Genomic DNA, 14818 nt, shown 5'->3' on the forward strand with positions numbered 1-14818 from the left:
TTTCTTGTAGGACTTCTTTGAGATGGTGCGTGCCGAGGATGAGAAGGAGTTTGCCCGCCGCTTTAATGAGGAGCATGTGGACACCAAGAGCGCCAGCACCATGTTCGAGCTGCTGCGTCGCAAGCTCAGCCACTCGCCCGCCTATTCCCACATGCTGTCCCTGCTGCAGCACATGCTTCTGCTGCCCTGTGAGTACTCCTTGAGTGTCCTTGTCCTAGCCTGAGCTAATATTTACCCTTTTCATGCGCAGATACTGGTCACTGCACGGAGCACTGGCTGCTGATCGATCGTGTGGTCCAGCAGGTTGTGTTGCAGGTGGAGCAGCGTCCAAGCAGCGACCTTATATCCGATCCGGAGGATCCCGACAAGCAGCTAAAGTTAGCCGCAACCTCGCCCGTTCATGATCCCGATGTGGCGCCCCTGCAAATCGATGTGGGCAAGCTAGTGCGTCTGCTGGTCAAGGAGGAGCAGCTGACGCAGGCACGCAAGCGTGCTGATGAGCTGGAACGTGAGAACTTTGATGTGCAGTCCCGACTGGCGAAGAAGGAGCAGGAACTCGATCTGCGCATGCAGGAGAAGGAGGATCTGGAAACGGGTCTGGCACGCATGCGTGAACGTTTGGAGAAGGAGTCTGCCCAGCATTCGCAGGCGGTGCAGCGCGCACAGACCGCTGAAATGAAGGCGGAGGATCTGCAGCATCGCTTGCTCAGCGAGCAGCAGGAGCGGGCCCGCCTGGAGCGGCTGGTCACCGAGGGCAGCATACCCGATGACCAAAAGGTGGCCGGTCTGACTGGCTGCAATGGAGCTGTGTCGCCACCGCCGCCGCCACCCTCGGCCATGCTCAAGGCCATACCACCGCCACCGCCACCGATGGCGCCGGCCATGATGCCACCACCACCGCCGCCCTGTCCGGGTGCACCGCCTCCGCCACCGTGCATGGCGCCAGCAATGGGTGAGTTCAGCGTTAAGTCAAGTCAAGGCATATGTCTTATATTAATTCCTATTCTTCACCTGCAGCTCCTGTGCCACCCAAGGTGGAGCTGCCAAAGAAGAACGTGCCACAGCCCACGAATCCCTTGAAGAGCTTCAACTGGTCCAAGTTGCCGGATGCCAAGCTTCAGGGCACCGTCTGGAGTGAGCTTGACGAGAGCAAGCTGTATAATAACATGGAACTGGAGTCGATAGACAAGCTCTTTTCGGCTTACCAAAAAAATGGGGTATCGGTGAGTGCCTAGGAGAGATTCCACTGAAAGATGTTCCTTTATCTAATGCTTTTCTCTCCTTCCACAGGCCACCGATGGCTCCTATGAGGATCTGCGTGCAACTGGCGGCAAGCCAGCCAAGCAGAAGGTGCTCTCAGTGATTGATGGACGCCGGGCTCAGAACTGCACCATCCTGCTCAGCAAGCTGAAGATGAGTGACATGGAGATATCAAAGTAGGAGTTGCTTTTAGTCACCTCTTGATTCCAAATACTAATCTCTCTTCTATTCTAGGGCCATTCTGTCGATGGACAGCAATGAGCAGCTGGCACTCGACATGGTCGAGCAGTTGCTAAAGTTCACGCCCTCGGCGGAGGAGCGTGCACTGCTGGATGAGCATAGCGAGGATATTGAGTCACTGGCCCGAGCCGATCGCTTCCTTTACGAAATATCAAAGTGGGTTTGAACACCATTGAAGAATTCTGGCAGTCACTAAACTATTTGTTCTTTTGTTCTGGCAGGATTCCCCACTATGAGCAAAGGCTGAAGAGCCTGCACTACAGGAAGCGCTTCATGCTGACGGTCAATGATCTTATACCCCGCATCACCAGTGTGATGGAGGCATCTCGCGAGGTGGCCCGTTCTCGACGTCTGCGCAAGCTCCTAGAGCTGGTCCTGGCTTTGGGTAATCTATCCATTCACTCTTCTACATATTTTCACTATTAAATTGTATCCCTGAATACTGCAGGCAACTACATGAACCGCGGGGCACGTGGCAACGCCTCCGGCTTCCGACTGGCTTCGCTCAATCGTCTGGCCGACACCAAGTCCAGTGCCGCCAAGGGCACCACCCTGCTGCACTATCTCGTCCAGGTGATTGAGCGTAAATTCAAGGATCTACTGAAGCTGGAGGATGACATTCCGCATGTCCGTGAGGCTTCCAAGGTGTCGCTGGGCGAGATGGATAAGGATATCCAGATGCTGCGCACCGGCCTGGCGGATGTGGCACGCGAAATCGAATTCCATCGAAGCTCTGGCCCCGCCCAGCAGGGCGACCGCTTTTTGCCCGTCATGCGGGAGTTCCACGCCTCGGCCTCGGTTCGCTTTGCGGAGCTGGAGGACAAGTTCCAGGACATGAAGACCCGCTTCGATCGAGCCGTGCGTCTGTTCGGCGAGGACGGTTCGGTGCTGCAGCCGGATGAATTCTTTGGCATCTTCGATTCGTTCCTGGGAGCCTTCGCCGAGGCCCGCCATGACAACGAGAGCTTCCGACGTCGTCAGGAGGAGGAGGAGAAGCGGGCCAAGCAGGAGGCGGAGCTCAAGAAGCGCACCATTGAGCGGAAGAACAAGACGGGACTGATGAGCAGCGTGGCCCGCAATTTGGGCCTAAAATCGGGCTCGCCCAACTCTGGACCGGATTCGCCAGCGAAGGGCGCCTCTGGAGGCGACAACAAAGGCGAATTTGATGACCTGATCTCGGCCCTACGCACTGGCGATGTCTTCGGCGAGGATATGGCCAAGTTTAAGCGATCCCGCAAGGCACGAGTACTCAATGGCAGCGGTGGAGGCGGAGGTGCCGCAGCCACGGGTCACACATCGCCGCCACGCCATGGCAGCCTGCAGCGCGAGGAGAGCGGTCGGGAGCGTGAGCGTACGGTGCGGCGCCAGTAGGGTAAAGGATAAGGGTGAGAGACAGGGGAGATTGGGATTAACCTCCCCGATGTGTAACATAACGTTGAATGTTTCGGAAAGTATTTTTTTTATATTTTTTTTTCTCGTGTATTAGCACACACACTTTTTGTAATTATTTATATATATTCTAATATGCATTACACCTACGACTATACATATATATTACACCTAAAATTATATAGAGCACATCCGATAAGTATATAATCTAAATGTAAAGCTCGGCTAATGCAAGCGTCAAACCAAATTTTTTACCATAACTCGAAAATCGACAAATCGCAGTGTAATTCTAACTTAAAGTCTAAAAAAGAAGTGTTGTGGAGAAGATATGTATATCTATATATATGTACGCCTATATAGTGCTTTATGTATCGCACCGATTTCATCTGTATCCGTGTATCGTATATAGACTCAGCAAGCACCTGGGAAATCACCGGAGAACTTGGAGAAGAGAGGAGCTCGCGGGCCTGCCATAAAGTCATGTTCATAATTAAGGTCTTATTGTTTGTTTCTTCCTTATTTTATATTTTTTATTTTTTTTTTAGCACGAGATCCAGTCGATCGATCACACACACACAAACATAAATCAAATATAAAAAAACAAACATTTTATAAAGCGCATCATAGGAGAGAAAGCTTCTTGTATTGAAAATTACACCCTAACTATTAACAAATAAATAAACGATTATTGTGAATGAAAAAACACTGGCTTACTTTGTCTTGTTGTTGTTGTAAAAGAGTTGCTTTCTGTTGTTGTTGTTGTTGTCGACAAAATCCAGCACTCAGTTTGGTCCGTTTCAGTACAAAATTGCCAGTTTCTGGATCTGGAGTACCAGGCGAACAGAAACCGCAGCAAGCTGAATGATTTTAGTGCAAGAGCTTTCGATAAACTGCGAAAATGCAACCATGTGCAGCTTTTACTATCGGTTTACTGCAGCCCTGTAAAGCTTTGACTAGAAAGCTGCTAGTGTGCAGCCCTGTAAAGCTTTGACAATCAGCCGTTGACATGGCGCCATTTGACTCAAATTCAAATTTGGCGGCAACTGATCGACAGTTTAAATTCAAATTCAAATTTTGCGGTTAACGTATATGGCGGGTCCTGATAGTCCGTTTGAATTCAAATTCAAATTCGGCGGTTAAATTAATATATATTTAATTTCTTTTGTTGTTGGAAATTTTAAATTGTTGTTGTTGTAAACGAGTTGTTTATTGTTTTTGTTGTTGTTGTCGGCGAAATCCGGCATTCGTTTGGTTAATTTCAGTACAAAATCGTCAATTTCTGGATCCTGAGTACCAGGCGAACAGAAACCGCAGCAAGCTGAATAATTTTAGTGCACGAGGTGCAAATTAGAGTTGTCCCTTTAGCTATATTGTAGGAAAGCTTTAAATCTAGCTATAAAATAGATAGCTTGTCAACCTTATATTACGGGAACTTTTGTGCTGTGTGACCGGCTCACACTAGTGCAAGAGCTTTCGATTAACCGCAGAAATGCAACCATGTGCAGCTTTTACTATCGGTTTGCTGCAGCCCTGTAAAGCTTTGACTAAAGAGCTGCTGGTGTGCAGCCCTGTAAAGCTTTGATTATCAACTGCATGTAGCCGCCATGTGCAGCAGCGGCGATCAGCTGATGACATGCAGCCATGTGGCACTGTGACGAGGAGCATGTACAACTTATATCCCAAAATTCCATTAATAATCAATCGAATAATACAAATCGGTGGACATAACACCTAAGCTCCCCTGGTTGAAAGGTTTTAATTCCCAATGGAGCAGCACAAACACACACATCACCGGATGAGGAACGCAACCAACACACACACACCACCGCTCGCAGGCGGACGTGGAGGAGCATCTATTTGTGCTGTCGCGGCGTTTGACCTTGGGCGCCAAATGAAATCGAAATGATGCGAGGATGAGGATGAGGAGGAGGAGGAGTGCTTTAGCTCGCTCTTGGCATTATTTCTGTGTCATTTTCATTTGTTGACTTTTGCAAAATGCCGCATAAATCAAAACGGGCGCTGTCAAGGTCCCGCTGGGGCTGGCGCACGGGGCAAGGGGCGACGGATGAGGCGTTCCGATGCTACTTCCGCGCCATCGACGACGCCTCTGACGCACTACGTTGAGTGCTTCTAGTGCTGGTGCTGCTGCTGATTCTACGCCACCTGATGCCCCTCTCCAGCGGAACGTCGACGAAGGAGACGCCGCCGCTGTGCGTGCGCCTTGGCCAGCTGCCAGTTGACAGCAACAACGCCCCCTGCCTCCGGCCACCGCCCCCACTCCACGCTCCCGTCCCGCTTAATTGGCCCGCTTTCGTTGCGTGCGTGTCTGCCCATCCGCTGGCAAGGACAGGTTGGAGTGGCCAGTGTTGGGTTGCCTAGAAGAAAACAAAGAAATTTTTTATTAATAAGTTTAAATAAGTGTTGTTATTATACCATATTTTCTTCATATTAATATGTATTTTTTTATAATAAAAAATAAAATAAATAATGTTATTGAGTTTTCAAACTATATTTACCTGGACTGAGGGCATGGGGAAAATTATTAGTAGCTCAAGCCTGTTAATTAAGGGATATTTGCAGGTCAGACTTTCTAAAGTTAGTCCAGGCATCAATCGTACACAGCAGGAAACTGCAAAAAAGAAATGTTGATTGTTGAAATTAATAAATAATAGCAGAAATAAGGCAAATTATTAATTTTTAAATTAGAATGTAGAATATTATATATGTTTAAGTAGAATATATTTCCTGTACATATTCCATAACCTAATTTTGTGATTTTATAGAAAGTTGCCCTTTAATTTGATTGTTTTTTTAATTTTTCAATGATTAAAAATTAGAAAGTGAAAACTTTAAAATTTTAACCACATGTTTTTATAATTTCCTTCGAGTTTTAAACATTTAGTGTCTGAAAGTAGACTTATTTGTCAAGTACTCTTAAATTTGCACTTGCCTTATCTAATTATTACTTAAATAATTACCTCTAGTAATTTATATACATTTTTAATTTAAAATATTAGCATAATTAGGTAGCCAAGTTGTGAACCAAACTGGCTGTGACCATCCCCTAATTCCTTCTATTTAACGAAGACAAATGACTATCGGTGGATGATGATGCCTGTGCCTGACCTCTATGCCGCTTACAAATTACGAATATGCTTTGCATATAGAATCGCGCGATCCGAGCGTTGCTATAAATATACAAAATAAAATTAAAACAAACCAAAAAAAAACACTTACATTTGACGATCGTCAATTTCCACTTGCCACTTGCTCAGCTGCAGCAGCTGAGTAATGCCCCGAAATGCGGCGGTATATATTTTCTTTTGTGGGGAAAATAAAACTCGCCTATATGAGATGGAAAATATAATGAAATGAAAAATGCGCGGCACATGCCGCCGGCTGTCCGCTGTGTTCCCCCCCAACCCAGAACCGCCTCCATATTGCGGAGAAAAGCCAGCAAAATCGACGAAATGTGCTCGGTGAGTGTCAAAAACGCGTCAAGATCAAAGCGAGCACGAAATTTCATCGCCCATTTTGCCAAAATGCAACAATAAATTGGCCAAAAGGCTAGGCAACACCAGCAACAACATGGCCCGAAGGCGAGTATTAGTTTTTTGGGACAATAGTAGTCGGTTAATTAGCTTAAAATTACATTTAATTATATAAATTTTGAAATATTCCCAAGGAATAATTGGGGGAAATTTCCAGTTTGATCCTTGGCTGGTTGATGTCTGAACTGCAAGGATTTGCATGGATAATTTCCCCCTTGGGTTTGTGTGCCAGCTAATCCCTGCGAGGCGGGGAATCACCTGAATTTCTCACGATTTTTAATTATTAATTCATAAATTTCGCTACTAAAATATCTGCCACAGCTGTGCACGGACTTTACCTTCTCCTTTTGGCGCGTACAAATTGCATGAAATGTTGTTTGTTCAACAATTTGCGGCCCACTGCTGCCATATGTCCGGATGAGTCAGGACGGGACAGCCGGGGCCGTCCGATGGATCGATTTGGATGTGGTTGTGGTTGCGGAATGGGAATGGAAATGGGAATGGGCTTCGACTTGCAGATGCCATTACTGCTGCGGCATAATGAGACAAGTTCAATGCATTTAAATGAGTCCGATTACCGCCATCCTGCATGCAGGTCCTTGGGGGTGCAGTGGCATGGCATGGATTAAGTAGTAGTAACAACAGCCCCGAGACGCTTTCCATACGCTTTTCCGACACAAGCCAGTGCCCTGGATTGCAGCCAGTTTCAGTTAAGATGACAGTTAATTAACTCTCAGTCACAATTGATGGGAAATGCATTTGAATTTCTTAATGTCCTGGTTATTATATCTAACCGAAGGTCGTTTATATAAACAAAACGATTGAAGGAGCACAAAAATGGGCAAGTTTAATGTAAGATGCATAACACGAAAGGACTAAAACTTTAGAAAGCCAAAGTTTATATACCCTTGCAGTTTGCAATTGAATTAAAGGTTCGTTTCGGAAATCGATCATAAATAAGCTTAATATATTCTTATTCTTTGAAACAATATTTATTAATATTTTTATATGACAATTTATTTGACCAAACAAATTTTAAAAAACTCATAACTGAGCCAAATATGAATTAATTTTAATTCGGAAAGCTGTCCTATGTTAGTTTTTAGGTCAATAAATCTGCATACTTTTCCTAAATTAAAAATAAAATTTTAATTTTTGCAAATTTTCACAATGTAACTAATTTCTTTTTCATGAAAAAAGATGGAAAATTTTCGGAAAAAAATTTGTTCTGCCAAAGATAGCTAAAAAGATTTCCCTGTTATTGCTGATCAAGAATATATATGATTTATAGGGTCGGAAATGATTCCTTCAATTAGTTTTAAGCTTCTGACTAAAATTATAATACCCTTCCAAGGCCATAAAAATATGCAGTAAAATTGTATTTTAAAGATGCTAAAACATTGATTTTTTACTACTTCTATATAGAAACAAAAGTTCCAGAATTGCCAAATCCCCTATACCCGTTTCTCTATTGTTTTTTTTTAGCAGGATTAAAGTGAATGTTCTTTAAAAAATAATACAAAAGAACGCAACTGTTGATTGGTAACTCAATCAATTAAAATCCCTGTTATGGCTTTGCAATTATCTCCTCCGAAACTCCACCCAGTTTCTCCCTGCGACTTCCCACAATAAAATATTGTTTAGACGAAAACATAAAACCGAAAACGCAAAACCGAAACAAGAGACAATAAGAATAATAATAATAATATAATTATCAAAACATTTTAAGCGCCTGCCAAGGTTGTTCGCCGGCAAACAGGTCTCTCCTCCAAGTGTCGCCCTGGCAGACTGGCGGATGCCCTACTACGCGGGGGGACACCAAAACAACAAAGCAACCACTATAAACAATAAACAATAGCGGCGACACAAATTAAACAATAACAAAAACGAGGGGAGGGGGAAAAAAGCTAGGGTAGCGCCATACACAAAATAAGCAAAAATGACAGGCAACAAATTGTAGAGCGACGCTGTTCTTAACATTCTGTTTCTGTTTCTGTTTCGGCAACGAAATGTGCACTGAAAACAATTGATATTGATAGATATATAGAAATAGATACTTTAATTATATTAATATTTATCTGAGTATTGATATTAATGCAAATTTCTCTTAGCACTGTTACCTCTCCAACTTGCCACAACAAATCATGTGTGTTGATCTACTCTTATGAAGATTAGGCTCATTCTCTGACTCTTTTCAGAATATTTAAATAATCGTTGATAAAAATATCATTTATATTATATTACATGCTTCGTAAGATTAAAAAATGTTGATAAATTTAGTTATATCTTATTCCCCAAGATCACAACAGCAAATCATGTGTGTAGAAGATTATTGGCTTACACATTCGCTCTGACTCGTCAGAATATTTATCTAAAGTAATATTAATGAGTATTAAATTTATTATATTTATTTATATTCACTTGTGTGTAATATATTATTATTCTACCAAAAGATTATTTGCTTTGGCATCTCATTGATTTTTTATTTTTTGCCGTGCGGCTTCTTTCGCTCCGCTATTTTGCCCGCTTTGTTGTTCTCGAATTGTTGCTTTTTGCGTTAGTTTTGATTAATTAATTTCCTGACTAATTCATCCACAATGCGCGACTCGCTGGAGCCAGCATAAAAATAAAAACAAAAATTCAAATCAAAAGAGGAGCTGGGGAGGAGAGATGGAAAGCGGGTAATTGCGAATAATTGGAAATGATTGCGTTTTGCTTTTTTTTTTGGCTGTGAAAATTTTTACATTAGAGACGGGAAAATGGAAAAATTCAGCGAAAAACAAGATCTCTGAGTAGAATTTACCACATATTTCCATGAATTTTACTCGCATTTTTTCATTAACACGCTGCTTATATTAAATAATGTGTCAGTTGTCATAAATAAATATTAGATATATTTTCTTGTAAGCGAATTTTCCAGCTCATTTGTTGGTTACAACTGAATAAACATTTGCTATTTGTATTGTGACTAGAACTAGTCATTAAATGAAGACACAGGTTGTGGGATTTTATGAATATTAAATGGTAATAATAATAAAAATAATAGTAAACTAATAAACTAACAATTATAATGATCCAAAGAGGCAATAGAATATTGCTAATAATATTTAAGAATAATTGAATCAACTCTTTTAAAAATGTATTATAATTAACTAGATATTTTTAAGAATTAAAAAGTAACAAGACTTGTTTCCCCAACTTAAAGTTTATTATTTGAATGAGTTAGTTTATAAAGACTTAATTTATGTATTTATACAAAATTATATTGAATAATATTAAACTGAATTTGTAGTTTATTTTTATAACCAAATATATGTAGATTCACCTTTCAACCCGCTGTCATTGGTGAAATTAGGAGCAAATTTTCAGCGACGACCTTCACGGCCGATGTGACAAATATGCCCGAGATATATAATTAGTCAACTGTTCGGTTTGAGGTTCGTCGGGGATTCGAATATAGATTCGTGCTCGGTCTTCTTTAGGGGCGACTCATCGCTGGACTGCAGACTGATTGGCTGGGGACTCAAGACTCCAGACTCAAAAGACTCGAGAGACTCAGTACTCGGGGAAACTGAGACTCAATCGTCTAAAAATAGGCAACTTGGCCTGGGCTTGCAGCCACGGAATAGTCGCAAATGTAAATTTAATTCGAATGGGCGACCGCTTCTATAAATATTTGCCCAACTAACCCAACTATAGCTGGAGAGCCCAGAGCCGATCCCCATCGATATCCGAACCGATCGGAGGTGCTAGCTGAGTATCATGAATATTATCGACGACGTTGTCGTTGAGTCATGCGCAAATAACTTGGCTTATTAGAAATTCAAAGCCTCGCAGGGGCCCCCTTCATGCCGGGGGGTTCCTGCGGAGTAACATAAAACCCAGTGTCCAGCCAGCATTGCCATTCAAATGCAAATGAGCTTAATCAAAAGCAGAGCTGCCCGACGCAGCGTCTGAGCGGCTTTTTGGCCAGGCCCAAAAGTCTGTCAGTTGGCCAAATAGTCAGTTAGTCAGTCGGCTAGCGATGCGAGCAGCGCCATTTTTAAGTCACGATCGTTGCTATTTTTGGGGGATATCTTAGATCAGACATGGCTAAATCGATTCGCCTGATGATGCAGATTAAAAATAAATATACCTTTCGAGGGATATTCTTAAAAGTTGTCATAAAACTATACAAAAAAAGTAGCTATTATTGAGGCTTATGTTTAAATTAATAGTATTATCTGTAAAGAATATATATCAATAATATATTAATGTTACTGTTATAATAAATTAAATATAATTTGCTTTGATTCCTAGATATCATTAAATATTTATAAAACCGTATGTATTTATATGTAGAAATATTCCTGTATTCGATTTTATCTTAATTAATGTAATCTGTTGTAAATTGAAATTGAAATCTATTGATTTAATATTATAGCTAAGTAATCATATATTATAAACTTAACATTTCTATCGAATTATATATATATTTTTTCTTGAAAAAAAAACATCACTCCATAAAATTTAAATATCTATACTTTCCCTAAAAATTAAAATAATACAGAAAATTTGCATACCAAAATGGCATATCGATCAATCTGTGCCAACTGTCATCAAAACTATATATGGAAAGATTTGATTTACCCAAAAAATATATATACTAAATCGCTTTCCTTTCTACTCTTTTTGTTCCTCTAACCTGATTTAACTAGACAATAGAAAAGACAAAAGTTATATATTATTGTATTAAATAACAATGGAGATGAACTTTAAATAGTATATATAGAAAATATGATATGGATACCGGTAATATATATACGATAATGATATGTTCAATACCTAATGATAAGTACTATAAAAAACGTGTTTTTAATAACTACATTTTACTTCCCCTTTTATGTCTTTCTTTCGTGATAATAATAATAATAATAATTGTTACAAAGACTAAAACATTTACAGATACTTAAAGAGGGAATGCACCACCATTGCGTATACGTAATATTGTAGTTTTTAATCAAGACTCCTTGACAAGAAGTCGTGAGTCGTGACTTGTAATTAATCGTGACTCACGCACATCTTTTGGTTCCGTAGAAAAGAAGAAAAGACAATCGTTGGATTTGGTTTTGGTTGGTTGACAAGTTGGCAGCACAGCAGGGGTTAAGGTGGTGCCAGGGTGTTAATGAAAAAAGCAAAACGGTTTAATCACAAAATATATATTTGATTTGCATATAAATTATTGTGACTCTGTGACTCTGTGTGTGTGTTTGTGTCTTTTTAGCAATTCCAATGTGCTCGCTTGGCAAACAAGCGGACAAACCACTGCAAACTTGGCCAAAAAGGCTCTAATCAGCTTAGCTCCGTTGAATATTTGGGATTTCAAGTCAATATTTGGGGTTAAGGTTTGTCATTTCTTTTAGTTTTTCAAGCAAACCAAAGTCTTTTATTAAGAAGTTTTCATAAACAAAGTTTACTAACCGAAAGTTATACAATTTCTTAACCTACAGCTTACTAACCAAAGGTTAGCTCTTATCCAGAGACTGTTGGGGGAATAAACTGAGATGCAAAGTAAACTGGGATAATTTGATGTAATATGAGCTTTTATTCCTAAAAATACGGAAATTGATAAATTATCTTTAGTATTTGTAACAATTAAATAGAGTAAAGTATATTAACCAGATGTTAGGTGATTGACGAATACTCTTAATGGAAAGAAATGTGCTAAACAGCAAAACAACAGAGCTGCTCTGATGGATTCTGAGCAAACTTTCCCATTTTCCTTAATTGTATACCAATTCAGGGTATTATAGATTCAGTCAGAAGCATTTTAAACAATTAAGAATTCATTTCCGACCCTATAAATCATATATATTCTTGATCAGCATCAACAGGCGAATCGATCTAGACACCTTTGGAAGAAAAAAAAAGTTGACAATTTTTTTCAACAAAATATAGGGGTTAAATTTGTCAAAAATTAAAAAAAAAATTAGTTTTTTTACATTTTAAATTGAGTATGCAGATTTGTTAAGCTTCTAAAAACTAACACACGCCAGCTTTCCTTTTTAAAATTAATGAATTTTAAACTGAGTTATGAAAGATTTTCCATGCCAGGATATAGATATTTCGGTGTACCGAAGTCTCCGTTCTATTTGATAATTATTTCGAATTTAAATCATTAACCAAAGGTTAGCTCTTTAACAGAGACTTTTTTATTTTTTATTTTAAACTATTAACCAGAGTTTAGCTCTTTAAAAAGAGGCTTTTAAAACCACACATTTTGTTATAAAGCTTAAAACATGGAGCTGCTTTTGATTAAGTCTAGTTTAAATTACTAACCAAAGGTTAGTTCTTTAACAGGGCATTTAAAATACATAATTAATATGGTATAATACATAATAAAATAGCTGCTTTCTAACAAAACATTGCAAACTATCAACATCTTCATCACTTTTTATAATAGCATCAACTTTATAATTAAATAAACCAATCATAAAGTCCACGTTAGTAAACTGGCAGGAGAAAACTATGAACTACGCAGTGAGAAATCAAGACTTAATCTAGACCTGACGCTGATTTACCATCGAGAAGTGAATACCAAGTGCAAAAATGTGATGGAAATACACAGATCTCTGGGCGGAAAATGCCACCAAAGGCCATTGAATGGTTAGAGTGGACATGGGACAACAGTTATAGAGGATGACTTAATGCGCAATCTAATCGGGACTACGGAGACTACGGAGTCCACTCAGTTAGCCCTTGGTGCTCCTCGCTCCTCCTATCAATCAGTCCAACGATTGGCGGGCGATAACCAAAACCCTGGATGGCTGGCCAATCCGCGACAGCCAGTTCCGATCTGCGATTCGCGACGGCCCTCGGTTATAATTAGCAATTACAACTGCGGACAGACGAGCGATAGATCGATCGATCGATCGATCGACCGATCCAGGGCTTTATCGGCTCCGCGCGGCGCTTATTATTTATGGCCAATAGTTGCCAGCTTGAATTTATTAAATGCATTAAGTAATTGTCGCTATTTTCGCATCAGTGATTTCACTAGGCGGCACTCTATCCCTTTCCCCTCTGCACCGAGTCGTATTCGTAATCTGACAATTGTCCAATTGGTTAATTCGCAAGGGGGTGGGGCCTAACCATATCTCTACATAAGGTGACTAACACACATTATGGGAACTATAATTTGAAGTATAGAATATGGGTTTATAAATGGGAATCGAAAGGATCTGAAGAGGGAGTAGAGTTAGGTGGGGATACCTTGTACTAGAACTTGTACTAGCTAGAGATTCCTGTACACTAGTCCCTTTATTTAATATAATTTTAATTTCTTTAGTACCTTCAGCTCTTTACTCTTGTCCAGGACAAGACCATCTTTCTTTATCGTCATTGGTTAAATCCATTAATCAAATATTTACCATAAAATATTAAAGAAAATCTAATAAAAACATCCATGAAATTCTCAAATATAATCTCTTAAAAAATTTTATTAAAAAATCCATGAATATCTCTGATGTATTTTCTCTTAAAAAGTTTTACCAACATTTAGCCACATTTCTCAAAGCTTTTAAGAAAATTTTTCTATACATTTGCACATTTTTTAAAAGATTTACAGAAAAACAACTTTTTCTTTTCTAATTAAGATTTTAGATATATAAGAAAGCAAATATATAATTCAAAATCATATATAGTGAGGCGCTTTATTTAACTAAATTTTTAGTGTTAACTTCAAACTTCCTAATTTTGAAGAATTTAATAAGATATTCTGACAACAGTAAAATATTTTTCAGTTTAAAATCTTAATTGTAGTTTTTGACAGCTTAAACATTACTTAAATTTATTATATATTTATTTATTGCATAGAGTTTAAATTTACTATCTTTATTTAGTAAATTTTATTGATAATTATGTAGGAAATATATCAATTGGATCTCTTTTACTCTATCAATAGCTATCTCTGTGTTCCCTTTACTTCCAACTAAATACAAATAAGTAAAATAAATAAAAATCAAAAAGTGTGTGCAAAAATAAGTAAACAAAACTTAAAAAAACAAGAAAGGAAGCTAACTTCGAGATCCCAAAGTGTGTATACCCTTGCAAATACCCATAAACATGAGTTTGAATATGAAATCGATAGCTTAGCTCAAGATTCTTTAGTTTCAATTGGAAAGCATACTATTTATAATATTAACAATATTTATTTATTTATTTTTATTAACAATTTTACAATATTTTTGGTATATCTATGTTTTTCAAATACCATAACTAAGCCAAAAATGCATTAATTTCAATTTGTATGAAATTATAATACCCTGAAATATAATAATAAAGCAAAAGTTTGTGTGTTGACTTCAATAAACGTTTGTATTTTAATACAAATTGTTGTA

The 14818-nt window shown here is 39.2% G+C and overlaps 1 protein-coding gene across 5 annotated transcripts in view; it reads left to right on the forward strand.

The window, feature by feature from the left end:
* DAAM (disheveled-associated activator of morphogenesis-like protein) overlaps window positions 1–3592 on the forward strand; it is a 52071-nt gene extending 48479 nt beyond the window's left edge. For all 5 annotated transcript variants that reach the window (XM_086835707.1, XM_086835709.1, XM_020947039.2 and 2 more), the window contains 7 exons: window positions 11–188; window positions 251–952; window positions 1018–1223; window positions 1291–1436; window positions 1495–1656; window positions 1722–1885; window positions 1949–3592. In XM_086835707.1, coding sequence (XP_086691833.1) covers window positions 11–188; window positions 251–952; window positions 1018–1223; window positions 1291–1436; window positions 1495–1656; window positions 1722–1885; window positions 1949–2871 — 2481 coding nt within the window. In that variant the 3' untranslated portion in view covers window positions 2872–3592. The remainder of the gene's footprint in view (window positions 1–10; window positions 189–250; window positions 953–1017; window positions 1224–1290; window positions 1437–1494; window positions 1657–1721; window positions 1886–1948) is intronic.
* Window positions 3593–14818: the final 11226 nt, after the last annotated feature.

The sequence above is a fragment of the Drosophila serrata genome, unplaced genomic scaffold, assembly GCF_035046125.1.
Source record: "Drosophila serrata isolate PLE 108 unplaced genomic scaffold, ASM3504612v1 contig_276, whole genome shotgun sequence".
NCBI classification, from domain to species: Eukaryota; Metazoa; Arthropoda; class Insecta; order Diptera; family Drosophilidae; genus Drosophila; species Drosophila serrata.